Source organism: Pseudopipra pipra, chromosome Z (genome assembly GCF_036250125.1).
Source record: "Pseudopipra pipra isolate bDixPip1 chromosome Z, bDixPip1.hap1, whole genome shotgun sequence".
NCBI classification, from domain to species: domain Eukaryota; kingdom Metazoa; phylum Chordata; class Aves; order Passeriformes; family Pipridae; genus Pseudopipra; species Pseudopipra pipra.
Window position 1 is genome coordinate 17,792,102 of NC_087581.1, and position 23,566 is coordinate 17,815,667.

At 38.4% G+C, this 23,566-nt stretch overlaps 1 protein-coding gene across 2 annotated transcripts in view; it reads left to right on the plus strand.

The window, feature by feature from the left end:
• The window catches only part of ZSWIM6 (zinc finger SWIM-type containing 6), a 113,866-nt gene that overhangs the window by 71,558 nt on the left and 18,742 nt on the right, over positions 1-23,566 (plus strand). For both annotated transcript variants that reach the window (XM_064643181.1, XM_064643179.1), the window contains 5 exons: positions 12,323-12,502; positions 14,004-14,180; positions 14,477-14,623; positions 17,507-17,653; positions 19,838-20,098. In XM_064643181.1, coding sequence (XP_064499251.1) covers positions 12,323-12,502; positions 14,004-14,180; positions 14,477-14,623; positions 17,507-17,653; positions 19,838-20,098 — 912 coding nt within the window. The remainder of the gene's footprint in view (positions 1-12,322; positions 12,503-14,003; positions 14,181-14,476; positions 14,624-17,506; positions 17,654-19,837; positions 20,099-23,566) is intronic.

Here is a 23,566-nt window from a genome sequence, read left to right on the forward strand (position 1 = left end):
CATTCCCAGAAAGCTGCAGTGGAACTGTCAGCCTTACCACTGCCTGAGCTGCTGTATCTGCAGTCTGAGGCAGACTGTATTGTTTCAGTCATGAACTACTCTGTCACCTCTTAACAGTGTCAAAATATATTGATCATGTACTGTGGTTTCCGTTGCAAATATATTTCAATCACTTCATGTGTGCAGTAGGCAAAGGGTAGAACTTAAGCTGGTTCTTCCGCCTCCAGATAGTGTTTATTTATTTTGCTGAACTGTCCATTTCTTCTTCCCACCAGTGCTTCCACTGGTGCTTAGCAAGTTCCCTCCAAAATGCTGTTAAGTGAATTAATCTCTCCAGCTTCACTCCCATCTGATGTGAAAGTTACAAGCTTCTGCAGTGTTTTTGCTAGGATTTTGCCTTGAGTTTCACTGTTTTCACATTAAACACATCCCTTTTTCCATGTGTAACCTGCACATCGAAACAAACAAACAAAAAAGAAAATAAAAAAGTGAATGTACTGAAATTGAGGGAGATTTTAAGGGAGACCAGATTTACAATAGGATACTGCAGAAGGAAAAGCAAGATGGCCCTGGCAACATACAATCTCTGCTCCTAATGGAAGAGGTAACTCAGACCTTGAGGTTTAAGGGAGTGATGGTATCGTTATTTTACAAAGTCATGTTTGCTTCTCCTCTTGTCATCTTCTAAGATGTCGGAGAACTAAAATATTAACAGAGGGAGTGAGACAGGCCCTTGCATACTTATCTTTTTGTATTATCAGTTCAGAGTAATCTGGGAGTGGCATATATGTATGTCTTTTAAAAAAGTGTTTTGTCTGTCCTCTCATTTATTTCACAAGTAGGTAGCAATTTAACATTGTAGTTATGGAGAATTTTAAGACATAAAAAGTATGTAAATATAGACTCTGTTTAATAAAGGTTTGCTTGCTTGCCCTAGTATGCTGTCTGCCAACTGCTAGGCATATGGCCACTTTGTCAGTTCTATCTTGACATAGATTTTTAAGCATACTTAAATAACTTCAGCTTTGCTTCTTGACTGGGTCACTTGAACCTTTCATTAGAACTTAACTGGTGCTTCCTGCCTGACATTGGGCATTGGCAAGGGTACTGGAAGGACACATTGAGCTCTGATCAGAGTTCTTGTTGAATTTTATGGTAAATTGTTTATTTCAGTAGAAGTCACATTGGGTTTGAAGGTTTCAAGGTGCTGATTTGAAAACAACAGCAACAAAAACCCCCACACCTAAACCAACAACAATAACAACAAACCCCCCTAAAATAAACCATTGAAACCACCACTCAAGACCCCTAAATGAAATACTTCAGGTCTAATATAAATCTATATAAATATAAATCTAGTATAGACACCTGATTTCATAGGTAATTTACAATTTGAAAGCATCATATTAACAAAAAACACCTTGCACATAAGTAGGTAGTTGGGTTTTAAAACCTCTAGTTTGGGAATAAGAATATAATAACTATGCCCTTCAGATTCATCTGTTGTACATCAAAGAATTGGATGAGCTAATTGCTACTTATGGAATGCCAGAGGTATTCTATTGGAAGGATCAAGATCACAGGTCAGAGCTCTAAGGGTGCTTGTGTACTTTTCATACTAGAAGAATTTAGATGTAATTTCAGTGATGCACTAGTGAATGCTTCCAGTTTGCCACAGTGACACATGAATTCCACTTTGCAGAGTTTAGAGCAGAGTTTGAATTCTTCATGTTGTTGCTGTTTAAATGGTGTCTCTGTACATAATTTTCACATCCTGATCTTTAGTTGTTTGATTCTTGGTGACCATGGTTGAAAACTTCAGTATGTCATAATGATTAATTATCCGAAACCCCTTGGTTTGCCTTTTAATTAAATTGCATTGATAAGATGAGAGAGGATATGGAAATACACAGTGAATAATCGCTGATGCCTGTTGAGCTGAAATCTCTTATTTGAGAGAAAGCTCAGTTAAACTTCTTTGTAGTCTAAGTGAAAAAAAATGGACCGTGAATCTTAGTACATCAAGAAGTTGTTAATATTCATCCATGAAAAATTAAGTAAAAGTTGGTTGTTCTCTGCAAAAATGAAAATATTTCCTTAAAAAAAGGGGGGGAAATTGACTTTGTGCCCCAGCCCAGGGATCATGATGGCTCCAAGGCTCTGCTTTGGAAGTAAATGTTGAGTACTGACAGATGCCAGACATTGGGAAGAGACTGTTTTGTCAGCAAATGGGATCTGCAAGTTAATTGGTGTTTTCTGCAGGCTTCTGGCTGTGAAATTAAATTGGAAGCCCTTTAGCCACATGGATAAAACAGGACCTGAATACAAATGGCACATGTCACCATCAGGGCCCACTGTGAAACAATAGTGTTCCCATTTGAACACTGTGCCATTACAGATCATTTAAATGTGGGGATTACATTTAAACTAAAAGCCCCATTTGCCTCTTACTGCAATTTAAAAGTCCTCTTAGCTAAAGCTAAGTGACAAATTAAATGAAAAAAGTGCCCACATTTTTAAAGCTGTAATGCAAAACAACCTTTTATTGCTTCTCAAGTGTCACGAATGAATCATTATACTTGTCAACCCTAAACCAAGCCATAATTGGAGCAGCTACTGTTATCAAAGTGGGGCTGCTCTTGTGACAGCTTAGTAAAGCTGAAACTGTTAAATTAAATCCCAGATGTTTAATCTGATGAAAGTAGTCAAGTAGAAGAATCTAAGACAAGTATCTACTGCTTGATGGAATGATGGAGCCCAACACCATGTCAACATGTAGATTACCGGATCAGATTTATTTTTTTTTTCAGTGAACTGCCATTTTCGGTATCATCTTACTGCTTACCTTCATGGTGAAGAAACTTCACATAATTTGCATATTTCAAAACAAACATTTCTAGTAGATTTCCTCCATTTTGCCATGTAAGAACTCTTTAAGGGGAGGAGAGCTGGTTTCTTTAAATTGCGGAATAGTTTCTTGGGGAGTAGAAATATGATGGCTGTGTCATGGAGAAGACGCTGCGTCCAAAGGGCTCTTTGGCAAGGCAGGACAGTGGATAAAATTGGAGGATGTGTTCTGGTTTTGCGTCATGCTGATCCTCGTCTCTGTTGCTCATCTTATTTTATGATGTTGAGGAGAACTTAAGTGGTACTCTGTAGTTTCAGAGTATGTGGTACCTTCCGCATTTTAATGCATAACCTTTTCCTGTCTACCTCAACCACCTCTTGACATCCAAAGTTTTTAAGCATAGGAACCTGTTATGATACTGCAGTGAGCTTCATTCATACGATAAAGTTTTTTCCTAGTGATATGCATAGAATCCTTTATGTTATATACTAAATGTATTCTAGCATACTAACTGGGCTGTTGCTATAAAGGTATTTCTTAAATGGAATAACATGTCTTTGCTGTGGTAGTTCTAATAGTAGTTCTTCACCAGTACTTTGCCCTGTTACAGGTCGCTTTTTAAATGCTGAATCAGGCTGATGGTCTGTTTTGATTTCACACTTGCTGATATTCTGGCCATTTTCTGGATTAGAATGATAAATTTTTGTGTTAAAATTTGAACTAAAATATCATTTGACAAGGCCATATAGATATAGTGATATAGAGAAATAGTACAATATATTTCCTGATGGATTATGCTTAATTTTTACGAGTAGCACTTTGTTCCTCATCTAAACCTTAATTCTAAATGTTGAGTTTGAGCAAGGAATCATCATAGATTGATTTGCCAAGGGCAAACTAGTGATCAAGTGTTAAATAGTGCTCTTTTTTTTATTTTAATTTGGAAACTGCTAGGAGTTTTTCTGATAGAAGTTTTTATGGTCATCTCTAGAAAACAGCAAGTTTTCTTTTAACCTTAACTGAGTGTAACTATTTTCCATCTATATTTCTGTCTCAGGCATTCCTTTCCTTTGCAGTTAGAGAGACAAACTTGTATGAATGGGACATGCCAGCTGTTCCAAACAGATTATCTGTGCTTAGTACCTAAGTGGAGAGGGGAAAAGGACAAAAGCAGCTGGGGTTGTTGCCAATATGCCCCTAGAGAAATTCCTTCCTGATACCAGATTTGATGACTACTCCAGGGCTGCCATGAAAAAGAATCGATAAACTTAAGCATTCATTACAGTTTTGTGCTCTAGTACCATTTTTCTGGAGCTACGTGTTTCATGCAATCCTTTTTAGAATCAACTTCTCCCCACATTTTATGGTATTTAAAAAATGGTACAACAAGGGTCTTAAATTTCAAATCTGAGTGCCAAGTTTATATTCCTATTGTTATTATATCATTGAATATCCCGAGTTATAATTGCATCATGTTCTGTCTTATAGCTAAGGAAAGTATCCATGCCCTGCATCTGTAGAAAATAAAGTTAATTTCAAATTTCTAGGTATACATTAGTCAATTGCACGTAGCGCATTTCTGGCCTTAATGTGAAAGCTGTGGGTAGCCCTGTATTTCAAAGGAGGTGTGATGCACCATTCTTGGAACCATTACCACTGGTCTTTCATCGTGGGACTTTCTGAGTAGGGTGGTAACTTACACATATTTGTGCCTTAAACTATATCATATCCAGTAAGCTGTCTTTGCTTAATTGATAGTTACTTTCATTTTGTTTAGTCTTAGCTGTCATGGTCTTATGAAACGTGTACTTCAGTTCACGTGCTTAAGGTTGCACCTGCTTTTTCACAGAACAAGCTGTTAATATATGTCAGTGTCTTTGAATGATTTGTGCTTTTGGAGGCACTAAATTAACAGTACGTCAGAGCTAGCATCACAAGATAATTTTTCTGCTCTAAGGCCTGAGTTATGGATGACAACTTAAATTGCTGTTATGGCCTTGCAGTGTCTCAGTTGTTCTGCTACCTGGGTCTGCCCAGTGAATAAAGCCAGGCTGCAGTTCTGCAGAGATGGATTTTGTCTGCATTTTCTGAGGACTGTTACCTTCCTCCTCCATTATGGACATTGCCATAATGGTATTTGAAATGAGGATGTATGAGGCCAGAATGTGACAGAAGACTTTGGTTGGTTGTGGGTTTTTTTCTTTGTTGGGTTTTTTTGTAATTTCACGGTATATTGTGAATTAGAAGGGACCTACAAGGATTGTGGAATCTAGCTCTTAACTGAATGGCCCGTATGGGGATCAAACCCACAACGTTGGTGTTAATAGCACCTTGCTCTAACCAACTGAGCTAATCCTGTGGCATTTATCAGATTTGAGAAATAGTGGTTACAATAATTACTTTTGGTCTGTAAGCATAGTTTGAGGGGCTTGTTTTTAATATCATACAGAAAGTTACTTTTCCATTCAGTTCGCTTGGATGGAAAGTACTTCAAATTTCTTTGAAACAGTTCTTGTCATTTTTATTCCTAATATATTGAACTGATTTACTTATAAATGTCCTAAAAAATTGTTGCGTAAGGAACTGGTACAAAACTCATTGCATCCCTGACTGTGGAATCACATCTGCCAAGACTAAGGGCAGGGTTTTACTGTAAGCCAAGCTGGTTCTTAGCATTGTTTTTTTTCCTTCTTCTCATCCTTCATTTTTCATATTTCACTAATCCTAAGCTGCCACTTAGTTTTCCAGTGCCACTTCTGGTAAACACCAGAGCTAGAGAGAAGTGATAGATTCATGAGGAGGAATTACTGACTCTTCACTAATTTCTGAGCTTTACTGTGGTTCAGCAATCTAGTGTTGTGATATTTTCCATTTTACTGTCTTGAATGGACACTGGAAAAATAAATCAAAAATTGGAAAAGTAATTTAAAATGAAAAGTGCAAGAATCTCAATCTGCTTGGGTATGTCAAAGAGAGACAAAAGAAACCCTTTGTAATTTAAGGTAGCCTATGGTAGACTAAAAATTAGATAGGGAAGACAATTCTTCTAAACAAACAAAAGGTAGCTAAAAGTTGTAGTTGGAGCTGGAGAAATTTAACTAAAAATAAGCTTAGAATTTTGGTTGTGGTAGCCAGGCAGTAGACTATCTAACCAGGAGCTGTGCTAGATTCTTGTATTAGAAGTTGTAATTCAAGTGTACTGTTTTTGTAAAAACTCAACAATCGTATTTGGGCTGGAAGATGGAAGTGACTTGTGAAATGTTAGAGTATAAAGGAATTCAGACTAGACAATCAGAATTTGTTCCTCTGACCAGTTACAGTGCAATATTTACATTCTGTGAGCACAGTTGTGACAATCATAATTCCCGCTATGAGAAGGGAGTGTTTTCACTTGCTCCACTTTTTTTTTTTTAAAGGAGGGATATTTTCATCCCTTTCTTTATGAATATCTTATTTTGTTGGACAAAAATCAAGTTTTGCAGTTTTGTATCTTCTTAAGAAAATTAGCTGGGAGAGAAATTCATTCCTATCAATCATAAATTTAGATAGAAATAGCTTAGTGCACTTATAGTTAGTAGTCACATTAACTTTTCTTCTGAAAATTATTAGTCTCTGAAAATAGATGGTAACTTCTGAGAGTGTATTACTAGTTAAAGTACTTAATAAAATATACATATTTTGGGCAGGAGCATACTTTCACCATCTGGCTGTAAACATTGGCAACTACTTAAAATTGTAAAGAATTACATTAAGATACTCATGAAGGACTATTTTTGTAATGTATGTGTTAGTATTAGCAGTGCTTTTACCTTCAGTTGATTGATTGTAAACAAATGATTGAACAGTTTTGTAAATATGACTCAAGTTAATAATTTGCAGATTCTTTATACTTTCCTTTAGCTTTGTAGACTAATAGTCCATGCCTTGCTGCAGCGGTTTGCTTATAGGGTACTACAGATGCATGTGGTAGGGTACTACTCTAATGAGCATGTGACAGATCCTAAGTGATCCCTTGGGGAGATAGTAGTCTTAAACTATTACACTGTTAAACTGCACCTTTCAAGCTAATTCCTGTTCTTATATGAAACCCTTTGGTTGAATAGGCAGAGCGTCTGCAAGGATGCAGCAGTTTTTAAAACATACTCAAAATGATGGAAGTGTGTGTGGTTGGTTTCTTTTTCCATTGTGCTAAAAATTGAAAACATAGGAAGAGAAAGCAGAAGTTTTTAGTTACTTGACACAGAGATCAGAGCATGTAGTTGCTGATAGCTGTTTCAGCCAAATACACATGTGCCTTTAGCCCTTGGAGCAGCAGCAAGAGAGAAAGGGAAACCTAAGGAATTAGGCAATTTAATTTGTCTCTGTTTTAGTCCTCCACTCTGTCAAATACACACTCGGAGGTTAGTGCATAGAGGGGCAGTGATTCCCTCTTGTCATCAGTGCTGCAGGTAATCTACTGCATTAGTCAGCCAGGTAGTGTGAAATGCATGGGGAGTGATTAGACTATCATACACAATACAATCAGCATGAAGCACTTGTCAAGACCAATACATCAAAGTTTAATTCAATAATAGAGTGAATTAGAGCAAAATGAAACATTCTGTTCTCCAAGAAACACAACACCCATAGAAAGCTTTTTTTTTTCTGGAGGCTGAACAGAGAAACTAGAATGCATTAAGGAATTTTTATGAATAAAATTGCAACTTGGATGCAACAGAATGCTGAGAATAGTTTTCCTTGAGATTCTTACTGAAGAGAGAACATCACTGAAGCGCTTTGCCTGTCTTTACTATTGCATAAAAGCAACTGTTTAATTGGAGCATTCTCCAGTGGGACTTCTGATTATGTTTTGTTCTAATGGAGATCTCCCCAAACCTGGAGAAGGGCAGTGGCTTTGCCAGTTATTCTGAAGGCACTTGTCCTTCTCCTTGAGAGTCAATAAATACCATACTGTACCTTCTTTAAGTTTTCTAAGTGGCTGTCCCAGTGAAAGTGGGTGTGTGTTTAAAATACAGATGTAAACCATTTTAAAGTCCTTTGCTGACATTTCTACTTTAAAGAGTTAATAGGTTCTACCTGCTAGTATTGTTTCTCCTCTGGCACTTCCAGTGCTGGAAAATTATGCCTTTGTAACAGAAATGATTAGTCTCAAATGGGGCACAGTGGCAAGTGTGCTGCAAGTGTCGAAGCTGTTTGGTTTGCTGTGCAAAGATAATGATCTTGATTACCTGGCTGCATTTTCTTTGAAATGGTCAAATGCGACTAATCTTATAGCTTAGTTTTTAAGAAATAGTTGTGCATTAATGAGAAGGGCAAAGAAGTATCACAGTAGATGTGCATCTGTTTCTTGCTTATTACAGTTTTGAAAATGCATTGATTGGTCTAAAATACATTAAATGTGAAATTCCAAAGCGAAGGCCAAGTCTCAGCCATTGACTACACAGGTATGGTAAATGAGGACATGCTGACCTAAGCTCAGCTATACAGCATTCCTGACAAGATAGCATAATGTTCTAGAGGAAAAGCAGATTTCTTGGAAAGACTGTAATCCAACAGACAAACAGAATTGTATGCCAGGTCACTGGTCATGGTCCATGTCCTAGCACCTCACTGAAATTGTTTCCCTCACCACCTTCCCATTTACTGGGTCAAGAGTAAAATATAATTGGTTTTATGAAAAGTGAGAAATATTTAATCACAGTCCTTGCACTTCCTTTAGCTTCATGAATGCATGCACGCACAGGATATGTGGTTATTATGACATCTACTTTTACAGTGACTTAATGCTTCTTAATGTTTTTCAATTTGCATATTTAAATCCTGATCAATGTAAAGGCATGCGGTCCCTTTTTTCCCCACGAATTCAAAGGTATGGATGTCTCCTGAGAGAAACAAAAGCACTGATGTTCCTTTGTATGAATAAGGAAGGCCTGCATTGTTAAAACAGTAATCTAACCTTTTTTTTTCTTTTGGGTGGTGTGACCAATACTAAAGATGAATGACAACTGTGCATTTTCAAAAGGAGGTCTGTCTGAACCAAAGGTCTGTTTTGGCAAAGCTGGCTTTTACCAAATCAAGATTAGTGTTGAGTCAAAATAGGCAATTCCTCACTGCAATGTGACAGCTGTAATACTCATTCTCTTGTGAAATTATTGCCAAATTGCAGTTGAAGCATGTCTCTTACTTTCCTATTATTTTGTGAGGAAATTTTTTTTATGTTGAATTATGATCATTTTGCCACTGTGCTGTGAGGAGTTTTGTATTGGAAAGATGTGGGTTCAAGTCAAGGGATCCAAATACAAACTTTACTTCTGGTTTTGTAGCATGCAGTTTGGGGTGGAGGGAAGATGTGTCAGCCTGCTGAGAAACCAGTATGAAAAAACACCTGGTGAAAAACACCTGGAGACAGAAAGAAGAGAGTGAACTGTGTTGAGAGAGAAAAACAGAGTCTGTAAACACAAATACTTCCTCTGGATTTTTGGTGTCTCTTTTTTATTTTATGAGACATTTGTTCATATTGCATGTGGCATTGGTGACATCATTAAATGTAGTCATATATGTAAACTTAAGAATGCTAGGAGTGTGTTTTGGGTAAATTCTTTGGAGCATAGACTGTTGCCAACAGCAGTTTCTAAGCTGAAGACCATGGAAATTGATTCAGATACCTTTCTTGCAAATTAGGAAGTAGCTGCCAAATTTTCTCCATAGGCCTTATCTGTAGTAAGGGGTAATAAGCATGATCAGCAGTTTCCCTTTTGACAGAAAATAGAGTATGTCTTGTTTGAGGCCAGTGTAACCTGGCCTCCAGGTTGGTGGTGGCATTTAAGAGCCAGCTCAGGGGGGCTTCCACTGACCAGCATCAGAGTCAAATAGAAAGAATATCCTCCAGGTTCCTGCCAGTTGGCGTGTGATAAAAGTCTGGGCACAAGCGAATGTTTTCCTCAAACTTTTCAATACTAGGAGCAGGACAGGAACCAGTGAATTGAAAGAGCCAGAATGTAGCAGATGTTAGGGGAGGGGGAAGGTGTTTAGGGATCAGAAGTAGGAAGAAATATGAATACAGGCAAATGCACCACACTTGGAGGCAGTGGGGAAGAGAAGGGAAAAAAAACAACACAAAACTCCTCCACCAAAAAACAAACCAACTGAAAAGACCTAGAAACGCAAATAGACTGAAGAGCGTGGGGTCATTGGCATTATGCGTCCTTCTCACAGATATTAGGCTTTGTAGCACTGCAGGAGCTGAACCTGAAGCTCTTTTTGTTCCCTTTTCTTCTCCTGGGGGAGTTTTGTCTTACAATCCTCTTCCTGCAGGGAATCGGGCAGCCATGGAAACTGTGCAAGATCTCAGATGTGCTTGCAGCTTTCTCTGAAGTCATTGGGAGCATGGTGCAGTTGAGCTCTGTTGAAATTTTAAGTCGTTTGTGTGGGGTTTGTTTGAAATACACTTGTCCTTGTGCTTCATTTACATAAAAATAGCCTGGGCTTCAGAGGCAATGGCTGCTAACAATTTAGTTAGGCTTGACATCGTTTTCCACTTAAAACCACGGAAGTTTTTAAAGAATTTTGATACTTTGGGTTCTGTTTGCCCTCTCCTCCCTCATAGATGTATCCTGTGCATAGTGGAGCTTCTGAAGGAGGCAGGTGAATTCTTTTGCCTCTAGTGGTGTTTCTGAGATGTGGAAAAAGAAAAGGCCGCTCTTCTTTTTTTTTTTTTTAGGGGTATAGTGGAGTCAGTAGTGAGTGTTCTGCCTTGCTGGATGATTGAAATACTTAACCAGATGTGATTATGATATTCTACTTTGCTTTTCCTTCAGTCTGAAAACACTGGGAATCTGGTTGTAGATTTATTAGATGCTGAGACGTAAAGTGTCTCTGTAGTGCCCTCAAGTGATACTTGATTTTGAAAATAAATAAGCAGTCGCACCTTAACTATTTCCCAAGGCTTTCTAATGTGCCTCATCTTCTGCTTCATTTTGCAGATTGCGAGAAATGTAGTTGTACTGAATCATTGATGCTTAATAAGAACCAATTGTAATTTGACTTGTTTTGTAGGGTGAAGTGTGCTGGCAAGTGTGTCTAAAGAAAACCAGATGATTTCATTTTAAAAAAAGATTTTAAAAAATTGGCCTTATTCACTCCCATGGCAAGTTTCAGACACTTAAATCCAAAACCCAGAACACTTACTGTACAGTATTTAACTAGTGTGCAGTAATAAACTGCTGTAGTATAGTCTCTCTCTGTTCTGAACTGTAACATATCATATTTTGTTGTGGTTTTCAGATTTTTTTGATATTAATTCCCCATTCCACATTGGTCTTGAATAGCAGGAGACTTGTAACCTTAAGGATCAAGCTGTTACTCCTATGCTGTGGCTTACCTGAGTTACTTTAGGAATTAATATGATATAATAGCCTGGTCCCTGGGTATCCATTTTGCATTCTTAGCAAGAGTGTCCTTGAATATGAGAATTTTACTTTCCTGGAAGAACCAGCTGCGTTTTTATTCTCTCTCTTTTTTTTTAGCCTGTCATGAGGATTGCATAGTCTAAGCATATTCTCACAATCTCTTGTAGTGTATAAGGCGCATTCTTAATGAGCACAAGAACTGTTGCAAAACAGTACTTTCAGATGACTTCATGCTTCTGTCGAAGTTCAAGCTGATGAAGGGACAGCTGATTTAGAGAAAAATCTTTGCATTTGAAAATTGCCACTAGACACCCTAAGGGTGTTTATGCCTGCCATGCTATATAGTCTCGGGGAGACGTTTCCAAAGTGGTGGTGTGTGTGATATGTCAACACAAATTAGTTTTCCCTTAGAACTCCCTAAACAGAACAAATTTTCTACTGTAACAAAATTACTGAAGTACTTGCAGTAAAAATATCTTATTCCTATCAAACTGCACAAAACTCGTGTTTACTGGTTATCTGAGATCTAGATGTGTTTGAGAATGGGTTACATCATCAGGAGTACTTCTGATGGATTCTGAGTGTGGAAGTATGTGTTTACGAAATATATGTCTTACTAATGTACTTCTTTGGTTCCTATAACGTGAAGCTGGAAGATACATAATTCTCATTCATAGAAAACCCCTTCTGATACAAAAATTAGTAGGAAAACTTGGTTAATGTTCTTCTGTAACTTTATGTGGATTCTTTTTTGCCTTTTACTGATGTTCCTGTCTGATGACCCGTACACTGGGAACTCTGGATGTCTAATACAAAAATCCTACTAATGCCTCTTAATTGAGAAGGCTGACTTGGTACCATCTTTCAGCTTTTTCAGATTGACCACACTAGCCCCAAGCACCTGCATGGGGAATTACCAGTCTGCCTGGTGTCACGTGTAGCTGTAGTTAAGCAAACAGGGTAGCCTTTGAGGGGAGAGAAAGTATATGGTCTATAAGTTTGCAATTAGTCACTGGCTACTGCGTTTTTAATAGAAAACATAATTTAGCTTTTTTTTTAAAATCAGGTGCTCTGTGGATGTGTATAGTCTTAAATCCCCACTGCAAGTTGGAGCAGAAGTCCAGTTGGCTAAAACAGCTGAAAAAATGGAACAGTGTGGATGTTTGTCCCTGGGAAGATGGAAGCCATGGAAACGAGCTACCCAATTTAACTAATGCTTCGCCTCAGGGTGCAAATGCCAACCAAGGTGAGCCTAAACGTATGCACCAACTGCAACATACAATATAACCTCTACCTTATATACTCTAGCCTTGCAGAATTCAGCACTCTTTCCTAGGACAAATAACTTTCTTGTTGAGGACTGACCAGCCAAAATTAGTTTTACTAATACTGTCTTTGCAGAAGAACAAATAAGTGGGTTTTTTATTGTACTGGGGCTGCAGCATTTTCAAAGCAAGCATTTGTGTTAAGTCTTCTAACTTTTCACTTGGTGCTTCTAAATATTGTTGCATAAAAATTGGATGTCTTTGCAGTATGTTGTGTAACAACATGTTTCTTTGCTTGACTATAATCTCGTATTCCTTCTGGTGTTGGGGTTTTTATTTTATTTGCTGTTACAAAGCCTTGATAACTATTTAAAGAGAGATCTGTTGAAACTACATTACTCTTGTATGTGAGAAACTAAAGCAGCTAGCTGTCTATGGGATGTGCTCTGTATCTGTCATCTGCATTGCCAGGTGCATGGAGGATGTGGAAGCAGTGCTTCCATCTTGGAGGACATGTCTTTTCTTACTCAATATCATGCTTTCTAATCTAAAATGTGATTATCAAGTCTGACAGAAGCTTTGTACAATCCTCTTCAAGCAAAGATGGCTATTTTGCTAATAACTAGACAAAGTGCAGGGTATTTACTCAGGAAAAAACCCTCATAATCCTCAAAACCCTCAGTATTGATGGCAGATTTGCACTTAGTTGGGTTTTTTCTTGTTTCTTTTACTTGGAAGATTACCTCTGAAGGAAGAAGCTTGGTTCATTATTAAATCTCACAGCCAGCCGGGGACATAAAAGTTCATTCAGCAAGTGGCTGCTTACAGAGGTATTTTGCTTCCTCATGATGTTCAGACTAATGTGGGCAGGCTAGTGGTAATTCTCACATAGCTTCTCAATGTTCAAAGACATAGTGCCTTGTTAGTAGAGAAATTTTGCCTTAGGAAGATGTCCAGTAAGGACTATGTCAGTCCTGTAGCTTCACTACCTCACTGTATTAACAGTGTTTGTGTATGTTCATGGCAAACAAAGTTATACAAGTGCTCAAAGTTAATGTCACTTCTCAAAGAGAAAAACTACAAATCTTTTTTACAGTTTATTCATCCCTCATCCTGACAGCTCTGGGTCTGAGGAGAAAAACTGATGATGCTTGAGTGCTGTATATCTAGTTTGTTTTTAGGGGAGTTTGTACATGCTGTTGAATGTCCTTCACCTCTGTCGGTTCTCTCTGCAAAGTCCTGTTTATCATCAGCTGTACTGGTTTCTAGATCTCTCTCTGAATGTAAATGAATGGCACACACATCGTCTGAGCTGTGGGTATTAATAGGATGTGAAATGTCATCTGGTGGAGAGGGGGGCAAGACAGACTGCCATCAGCTGGGGTTTGGTGAATAGGCAGGAGACAAGAATACTGTGAATGAATGATTCATGTATGAATGAATAAAAGCTGATGCAGCTTTCTGAACTTGTGAAAATGACAGATTCATCCAACAGACCACATCGGACAGTGTTTACTCGAGCCATTGAGGCGTGTGATCTGCACTGGCAGGATCTGCACTTACAGCACATTATCAGCAGTGACCTATACACCAACTACTGTTACCATGACGACACTGAAAACTTGCTCTTTGACTCTCAGGGGTGGCCCCTCTGGCATGGTAAGTAGCTAAACCGGAAAGACGTTTCCATGACTTGCTGCTTTGTTCATTTTCTATGGCATTATTTTGTGGGGGGGAGGTGATGGGGAGATGGATGAAGAGCCTGGCAAAAAGAACAGAGGCTCCCTTGAAATGCTGGCTCAGAATTAGTCCTTTAAGTCTCTCTTGCATAGTTTTAAAACCAAAACAAAACAGGAAAAAAATAAACAAAAAAAAGCCCTTTCGAGTAACCTAGCAAAACAGGCCACTGCAAATATGGAAGCATTGCTGTTCCTCAATTATTTTCTCTGCTTTAGAACATGTTCCTACAGCCTGTGCAAGGGTGGATGCACTACGATCTCATGGATATCCACGAGAAGCACTGAGGCTAGCAATAGCTATTGTTAATACACTGAGAAGGCAGCAACAGAAACAGCTGGAAATGTTCCGGGCTCAGAAGAAAGGTAAATGTGGGGAAGAGAAGGGCAAAGGGCATGCAAGTGGGCAGTAACACCAGACAGGAACTTCCCATGAGGAAACTGGTTTTGAAGCTAAAGTGAATGAGGTGACTTTTAACTCTTTGGTTCAGATAGTGGTAATGTCACATTCTGGATGTCAGATTTTCTGTAAGCTGTGTTGTGAGCTGTGCAGGGCTCTGTTCAGCCTTCTGCAATATATCTGGTATGATGGGGCCTTTATCCCAATCAGGGGTTTTGGTTACAAAGTGAAAATAGTCACACTGTGTAATTTACAGGCTTTTGAACAGAACTTTGCATTTGGTGTGTCAGGTGTTTAATTTTTCTCTCTCTGACATAAAATTTTGCTGAACTCTATATTCTGAGGTGTAAGCCTGAAGTGGACATTGAGGGTAACAATGAGGCAAAATCTGCACTACAGAAATTCATCAAATTTGGCAGTGTGTTCCAAGAGAATATCTTCTAATGCTTACAATTTCAGTGTTTCTGAATAGAGGGGATTGGTGTTTTTTTGGCTGGTTGGTTCATTGGTTTTGGTTTTGAAATGCTGTTTTTTATAAAATATTTTGTAGTGTTTCTCTGATCACTACCCTTGGATTTTTTGAAGGAATGTTCTTCAGATACAGTTTCTGTCATGTGATGCTTGCAACCCAAAATAATCCTGCGCTGAACTTTTTTAGTTTGAAGTGGCAGTGAAGAAGGGGATGGCTTTATGGTGGAAGAATGCATGAGAAAAAGTAGAATTCCTTTCTCAGCTGCTACAATAATCCCTTTATTCAAATTTTATTTTACCTTTTCTTTTCTACTCTTAAATATGTATATTCTCATGCATTGTAGGTAAAAATACCAGTGTGAAGTCATACGTGTAAATTTTTGAGTGTGTGTTCAGATGTTTTCCCAGAAATAAGTATTTAGAAGACAAGGTATGCACCTAGCTGAAAAAAATTTAGCTTCAGTTCCTATGTGTCTCCATATTTTTTTCCCATGGTACTCAAGGAGGAAGGTTTTCTTTGAGTACTGTTTTTGGTAAGAAAAGAGGTGTCTATGTCTGTGTGTTCGTACTGCTGGCAGGTATGATGGGTCTGTTGCAAGTTGTATGCTGGTTGTAATACTGCTCCTCTTCATTCCTCTTAATTTCCTTTCCCTGTGAGCAGTTTCTCTAGCTGTCAGCTAATATAAGGCTATTATAAATAAAAAATGGAGCACATGAAATGTGAACTGTCCTGCCCCAAAACAAAGAAGTTTGTCGTTTCTGTGTTGTCACTCAGTGCTTTTTTTATTTTTTACACTCAAGTAGAATTTTTAAAAGATGCTCTTTTTATACTGCAAAATGTGCTGGTCTTCTCTATAACCAGGTGAAGTCTACAGCAACAGCCCAGTTTTAGGGTTCAGTTCAACAAACTCCACATCCCTCTTCTTAGCTTTTATTCATGTGACTGATCTGACATCCATGGAAGCACTTGTGTGATTTAAAGTTAAATGTCTCTGAATAGAGGATTGAAGTCTTTGGTTGACATAACACAAGCGAAGGTCGTAAGTAGGCACAATAGAATAAATAAAACATAGGTGAGTCAGTAAGAAGTCACTCTGATTAATCCTTTTTGGTAATACTACTTGCTTCTGCCTGTCATCTTTTGTATGTGCTATTTGTAAGTAAGACAGTGATTTACTCGTTTGTTTTTCACAGTGCGTACCAACGGATTCCTTAAAAAAAAACCTACCTTCCTGACAAGTATGTCTGTGATTCATTTTGTAGCCCCACACATTTAATAGGCAGGAGCAGGACTTAAAAGCTCTGTGATAGCAACATATGGTTACTCAGAAATATGACATTTCATGAACAAGATAGAGTGGAGGCAGGTACAAGTGTGACAGGCAGAGAAGCTGAGCATCCATAAAGACTCGTATACAGTTTTTAAACAGTCACCCGTGATGCTTCTGACCTCTCATAGTTCCGTTGTGTCTATGTGTCTAGGAGGAAAAAAGTTGGGAGTTAAAGGGGAGCTGTTGCCATAGGGCTCTTAATGAAAAAAAGATTTGGAGAATCTCTAATATTTGTTACCACAATCACGCTTCCTCCAATTCACTGCACATAACAATTTTTTCATGTTCTAAGCAAATGATGGGTGAGGGCTACAGAACAAACTATCTGTAAAGGTATTTGTGGACTGAAATTTTAAAATGACCAGAAATACACCTTATCCAATCAAAGGACAGGTTTTTTTCTTGTGTACCTCATTTAAAAATTTGATTTGTTTTTTTTTTTTAAATTAGCTGTCATCCTGAGTTTAATGAACTTTTTATATATATATATATAAATATATATATATTTATATATATATATATATAAAAAAATAAATATAAATAAATAGATCTAGGGTAAGCTCATAATTTATGAAATTGGGTCATACTTTAGAATATTTTCTTTTTTTCACTTCTATCAGATTATCTTAAAATGTAAAAGTGGTACTGTATCATTTTGAGTGAGGAAATAGTTGTGAATATTCTGCTAAAAAGAAATCTTAGTCGTAGTTCTTCAACAGACATTTTAAGAAGAGTTACTGGTATCAAGGAAGAGATTTCAAGAGACATTGCAGTCGAAATTTTTAACCCATAATACACTTTGCTAGTCCTCAAAAAGTTTGGCTTCTTTTCTTTCTCTTTTTTTTTTATTTCATGTTTTACATATTCACAAAGGGCAGTGAGGCAGTGAATTCATGTTGAAAGATACTACTTTCTATGCAGAAGCTAGTGGAAATACTTTGAATTCTGTACTGAGAGCATTTCAAGCAGTTTTACTTGTATAACTGTTCTGAGAGGCTAATGTAAGCTCTCTTTTCTTTCCTCCTCCCTGCACGTTTTCTGTCACAGAACTTCTCCACAGAGGAGTAACCTCAGTAACGAATCTTGAAGGTTGGGTGGGACACCCTTTGGACCCCATTGGCACCCTTTTCAGTAGCCTGATGGAAGCCTCTAGGGTGGATGATGAGGGCTTCCATGGATTCTCAGACTTCACGGGTAAGGCCAAGCAAAGGGAGCAATCTTCTATGTGTCTTCGTTTGCCAGAGGTGTTTTTCTGTTTTGCCTTTTTGAATCAGCTTCAAAGCCACTGTTTTTATAAGAATAAGAACTCACATTTGCATTCCTTAGGAAAACACGAGGGAGAGAAAATGTTTGAAGTAAACTAAGAAAGCACTTAAAAATTACCGGTTACTCATTCTTGAAGGCAATTCTGTATTTCACACTTGAAATAAAACCAAATAAGACTTTATAGCACCAGTCCTCTCCACATACATTGCTCTGTCCTCTTTCTGAGAAACTGCAGGAAATCACAGGGTCACAGAGTTGCTGAGGTTGGAAGGCAGCTCTGGACATCATCTAGTCCACTTGGTCTGCTCGTAGCAGGGTTACCTAGAGAGCACATTGCCCAGGTCTGTGTTCGGTTGGGTTTTGAATAGCTTCAAGAGTGAAGACTGTACAACCTTCCTGGGCAACCTCCTGCAGCGTTCAACTACCCTCATAGTAAAAAAGTGTTTTCTTGTGCTCAGATGGAATTTCCTGTATTTCAGTTTGTGCCTATTGCCTCTTGTCCTGTCACAGGATACCACTGAGAAGAGTCTGGCACTGTCTTCTTTACATTCTCCCATCAGATATTTATACAGTTTGGTAAGATCCTCCTGAGCCTTCTCTTTTCCAGGCTAAATAATCCCACCTGTCTCACTCTCATTATATGAGAGGGCTACAGTCCTTTAGTTACCTTTGTGTTCCCGCACTGGATCTACTCCAGAATGCCCATCTACTGGGGAACCCACAACTGGACACAGCACTCCAGATGTGGGCTCAGTCACTAGTGCTGAGAAGATGGGCAGGATTCATTCCCGCAGCCTGCTGGCAACAGCCCTGGATGTTATTGGACTTCTTAACTGTAGTGTACATAACGCTTCAAAACAATGACAAAACACTTAAAATTGATCACAAACATAGTCTATAAATGACAGGAGTTGGAAAGTAGTGTTGCTATATCCATACATGATTTAGGATAGGAATAGGATGTGTACACCCATTTTGATTTCAGTATTTGCTTCCCAGGAGTTTAACTGATTCCTTATTCTCAGTCTCTTTCCACCTTTGAGGTAGCTTCTTAACACCACTTGTGTGGACAGAAACTGGATTCATCCCTTTACCTGCAGCTCCTTTATATGTATATCAACAATCTTCTTGAGGCTTTGCCTCAAAACTCCTTTTATTCAATTAGATTTTCTTCAATAAATTTCTAATCTCCTGTCCACTGATTCTGGAAGAACTTTTAATTAAAAAAAAATGGAAATCAGATTCTCTGCAATTATAAAAAAATCAAAGCAACCCCATGAAATAAAAACATTGTGTGTTGAAAAGTAACTTCTGCACACACATATCCAGTCTTCCAAATGCATTCAGCCTTTCCATTTGCTGCAGTTGCCCATCTCCTTACATCTGACAATTATAACTTTTATGTTTCCAAATTAGATTGTAAAGTGCTACAGGCTGGAATAGAGTTTTGTCATATGCTGTCTGTGAAGTGCCAAATGAATTGGTAGCACTCTTTAAAGCAATTTATGGCTTGGCCTGTGTGGAATTTGCTTGTAATTGATACTAAAAGTAGGGCTTCTAATGTTAATAGTATGCATTTTTATCAGAAACACTACTGTAACAAATTAAAAGCCTGAAAGGAGTGCTAGCAAACAGAGGATACTTTAAAGATGTGGAGTTCCCAGGCCTGTTGTATTTGCACAATTCTAATAGCTTCAACTGAAATCTATACAGGCGTATAAGCACCTTTCCCTTCCTCTTACACATCAAAGCCTTAAGGAAATACTGAAGTGGGTGGGGAAAGAAATTGAAGTGGATCTTCCAATTTTGGCCTCATTAACACAAAGCTAGAGGAAATGCCTTTCTCTAAATTGTGCAGTTTAAAAATAAAAACTTTTATTTTTACTTGAGTGGGTTGTTTAAAACCTTTTTCTTTCCTTTTTCTTTGTGTATTTCTGCCACATGGAATCAGATGACATATTTTAGATTGGATTTTGAGACTGTGCTAGTAATTTAAATAATTTTTAAAAATTATAACTACCAGAGGAAGCATTTGTGTATGTAGCATTATAGGCAGATCATGGGTTAGAATGGTTTGCTGATATGTTTTTCTTTCTATGTCACCCCTTACAGAGAACATGGGGCAATGCAAATCTCTGGAGTACCAGCACCTGCCTGCTCACAAGTTCTTAGAAGAAGGGGAATCTTATTTAATGCTGGCCGTGGAAGTAGCATTGATAGGGCTGGGACAGCAACGAATAATGCCTGATGGCTTGTATGCACAAGAGAAGGTTTGTCGAAATGAGGAGCAGCTCATTTCTAAGCTACAGGAAATTGAATTGGATGATACTCTGGTGAAGATTTTTCGAAAACAAGCAGTCTTCCTATTAGAAGGTAGCTGAATATAGATGCTAACTGCTCCTTTAAACTGCCTCCCCTTATACAAGCACACAGAAATAGTGTTCCTGTGTAAACTGCCTTACGTGTTTTGGGTGGTTTTTTTACTTAGAACTCCAGGAAAATATATTTTCAGATCTCTTATGAAAATCAGACATACTTTAGATGTTGCATGACTGTAGAGATAAGGCATATATTGACCTGTAAACCTTTTGTTTTAATTTTGATTATACTTCCTTCTTTACATTTGTTGTGTGTCATAATCTTAATAACCTGATTATACAATCCAGGCTCACTATTATAGAATGCAGGCATCAGTTATTAACAGTTCCCAGGTAGCAAAATTCTAGGTATTCCTTGTATCCTGAACAAGGGACCAGACTGGCAGCTTTATAAATGTATGAAGATTTTTACCTCTGTTCCCAAGTGAAGAGTTCAGAAATTTCACTTAGAATTGCTGAGAGAGAAATGTAACTTTTTTTTTTGTGGCAGTTAGAAAAATTACTTGCCTTTGAAGTTTGTATCATATATGAGAATTGAAATATGCGTTAAAATACTGAGGCTTAAGACCTGGTCTTGTGACTAAGCTGTGACCAAGACAATTCGTGTTTGGGAATTCGCTAGCGTTGCAATAAAATCTGTACATAGAAGTGCATACTTTTGCCTTAACTTTCAAAAAGTCTTAATATGTAGCACTTAAGCCTCACATTCAGATAGTAGTTTCATGGGTTCTGAGGTTGTCTTTCTGGTTTTTGTTTTTTTAAATGGAAGAAAAAGCTTTAAAGGAACCAGGTAGCCAAAGGCATGGTCCAGGTTTTTGAGTGCCTGCTCAAGGGGTGGAGGGAAGTGTGGTACTGCTCTAGGTAAGTTGTGAAATTGTTACAAAGTACTCAGGTTTGCTTTCTTTTTGTAAGTTGTTACTCTTTTTAAACTTCCTCTTTTGTGGAAGAAGTGCAGTATGTTGCTTAGGGTTCTCAGCTGTAAGTCACTATTTTTGCCCAGATTGTTAAAGACTTGTGCCATTGGAAATGGTAGAAAAGCTACACCATAGGGAGACTTTCTGTCACAGTGTGGCTGTACTGCTGCCTTATGGCCTTTGGACAAGAACTGCAGCTGTCTAGATCGAGCTATTAACTACCATGCAGGATTCCTATGTATTATAGAATCAACTTGCTGCATCTATTTACTGGTAAGGATGCTTTAGGAGGAAAAGACAGAATTTCTCTGACATACTCTGTGATAATTGAATCAGTTTACAGCTTTGATCACTGGAATTCTTCTAATATTTACTTAGAGTAGTAAAGAAGTGATCATAGCAGGAAATCTGCTAATATTTGGCTATTGTGAGTAGTGTGCAACAATGGTCTTGCATTAGTGTGTGATGAGAAATCTGGCTTTTCTGCAGTAGTTTGGTTGACTCCATGTTAGGCAGAAACTGACAGCCCAAACGGAGGAAAAGCTGTGCAGTGATTTAAGAGGCTAATTACATCAATTGTGGGTTTTTAGTAGAAGTCCTACAAATACAGTAAGGAAAACTTAATCCAATATTAAGCTGATTTCTGTGCTGTTAATGCAAATTAGTGCATGCTGTATGTAGCAACCACTTGAGTGCGTGGGAAAGCAGAACATTAGACTATTTTAAGAACTGTTCTAACTTTTTGCTTGACTGCTAAGTTAATGGCAGAATATATTTTCATATAAATCCTTTGTCTTGTATTCTTTGTGTCCTAACTGAGTTTCTGACCGCACCACCAACTGGCAAACATACATGAGACGGCTCCTTTCATTCAAGCAATGCCAACTTGTTTTGAATGGCTTTCAGCTTCATTTTAAATTATTATGAGACACACTGTCACCTACTAAATCTTCATTGACGTTCCCTTTGTAATCAGCCCTGGCCTTCAGAAATGCCCACCTGTGGAGCTCAGAATTTTTTCATGCCTAGTGATTTTTTATTCTTGCAAGTTTTGCTAAAGCATCAGTCAAAAACATTGCTGAAAAAGCTTGGCTGTTTCTCCTCATCTGCTTCAGTGTAGAGTAAGGGGCATGTTAGTTTGAACTGCTGCTGGAAGCAGTTTAAATGCCACATGTGACTCCACAGTGAAAAAGTAAATTCACACAGCTGGCCATCCATCCATCCATGCATCCAAGTGTGGTGAGTTGGAGTCTCTAGTAGAAGTTGTAGTAACTTCTAGGACTGCTGGATGCTATCTGTGCAATAATAGTCCACTAATACTTGATATAAGATTCTTAGTCTGTGTCTTGCAACATTTAATGCCCAAATCTCTTGTCACTAAAATAAAAAACTGTTTGACACAGTTTTCCTGTTAATAGAAATAACAGTCTTAAGTTTGCAGGAAAAATATAGAAATGGGATTCAAATGTGCTATGAACATTTAGAACTTTGCAAATAAATAGTTGCATTTAACTGTGGTGGTGTTGTCAATCCTGATACTGCTGTCGTGAAGTTGAAATCTATATTCACTGAGTGAGAAAAAGCCATTGCCTCAACAATGGGGGTAGTTTTCCCACAAAAAATAGAATTTTTAAGATCATGTGACTATAATGGACAAACAGAACCGAAGTGGACTTTGATGGACAATCTGATCTAGCATTCTCTGAATCACAGAATTGTTCGGGTTGGAAAAGACTTATAAGATAATCGAGTCCTGCCATTAACACAGCACCACAGTGGTCACCATTAAACCATGTCCCCAGGTGACACGTCCACGCTTCTGTTGAATACATTCTGGGATGGTGATTCCACCACTTCCCCGGACAGCCTGTTCCAATGCCTGATTACCCTTTCAGTTAAGAAGTTTTTCCTAATATCCAATCTAAATCTCCCCAGCCCTTGTTACTTCGGAGAAGAGCCCAACCTCCACCTGGCTGGTGAAACATCCTGTCAGGTAGTTGTAGAGACCAATAAGGTCTCCCCTAAGCCTCCTTTTCTCCAGGCTAAATAGCTCCCTCCGCTGCTCCTCACAGGACTTGTGCTCCAGGCCCTTCACCAGCACCTCAATGTCTTTCTTGTAGTGAGGGGCTCAGAACTGGACACAGGACTTGAGGTGCATCCTCACCAGTAGCCAGTACAGGGGGACAATCACTGCCCTGGTCCTGCTGGCCACACTACTGCTAAGCCAAGTCAGAATGCCACTGGCCTTCTTGGCCACCTGGGCACACTGCTGGCTCATGTTCAGCTACTGTTGACCAGCATCTCCAGATCCTTTTCCACTGGGCAGCTTTCCAGGTACTCTTCCCCAAGCCTGTAGCACTGCCTGGGGTTGTTGTGATCCAAGGGCAGGATACAGGACTTGGGTCACAACTTGACCAAGTCCACACCAGTTATTTAAATGCTTGATGTCAAGTGAGATATTTGAGGGATCAGATGCTGCTATGGTGATTGGTCATGTAACTTTATAATTAAAGATATGTTTCTACTGTAATCAGTCTTTTTTTTTCTTG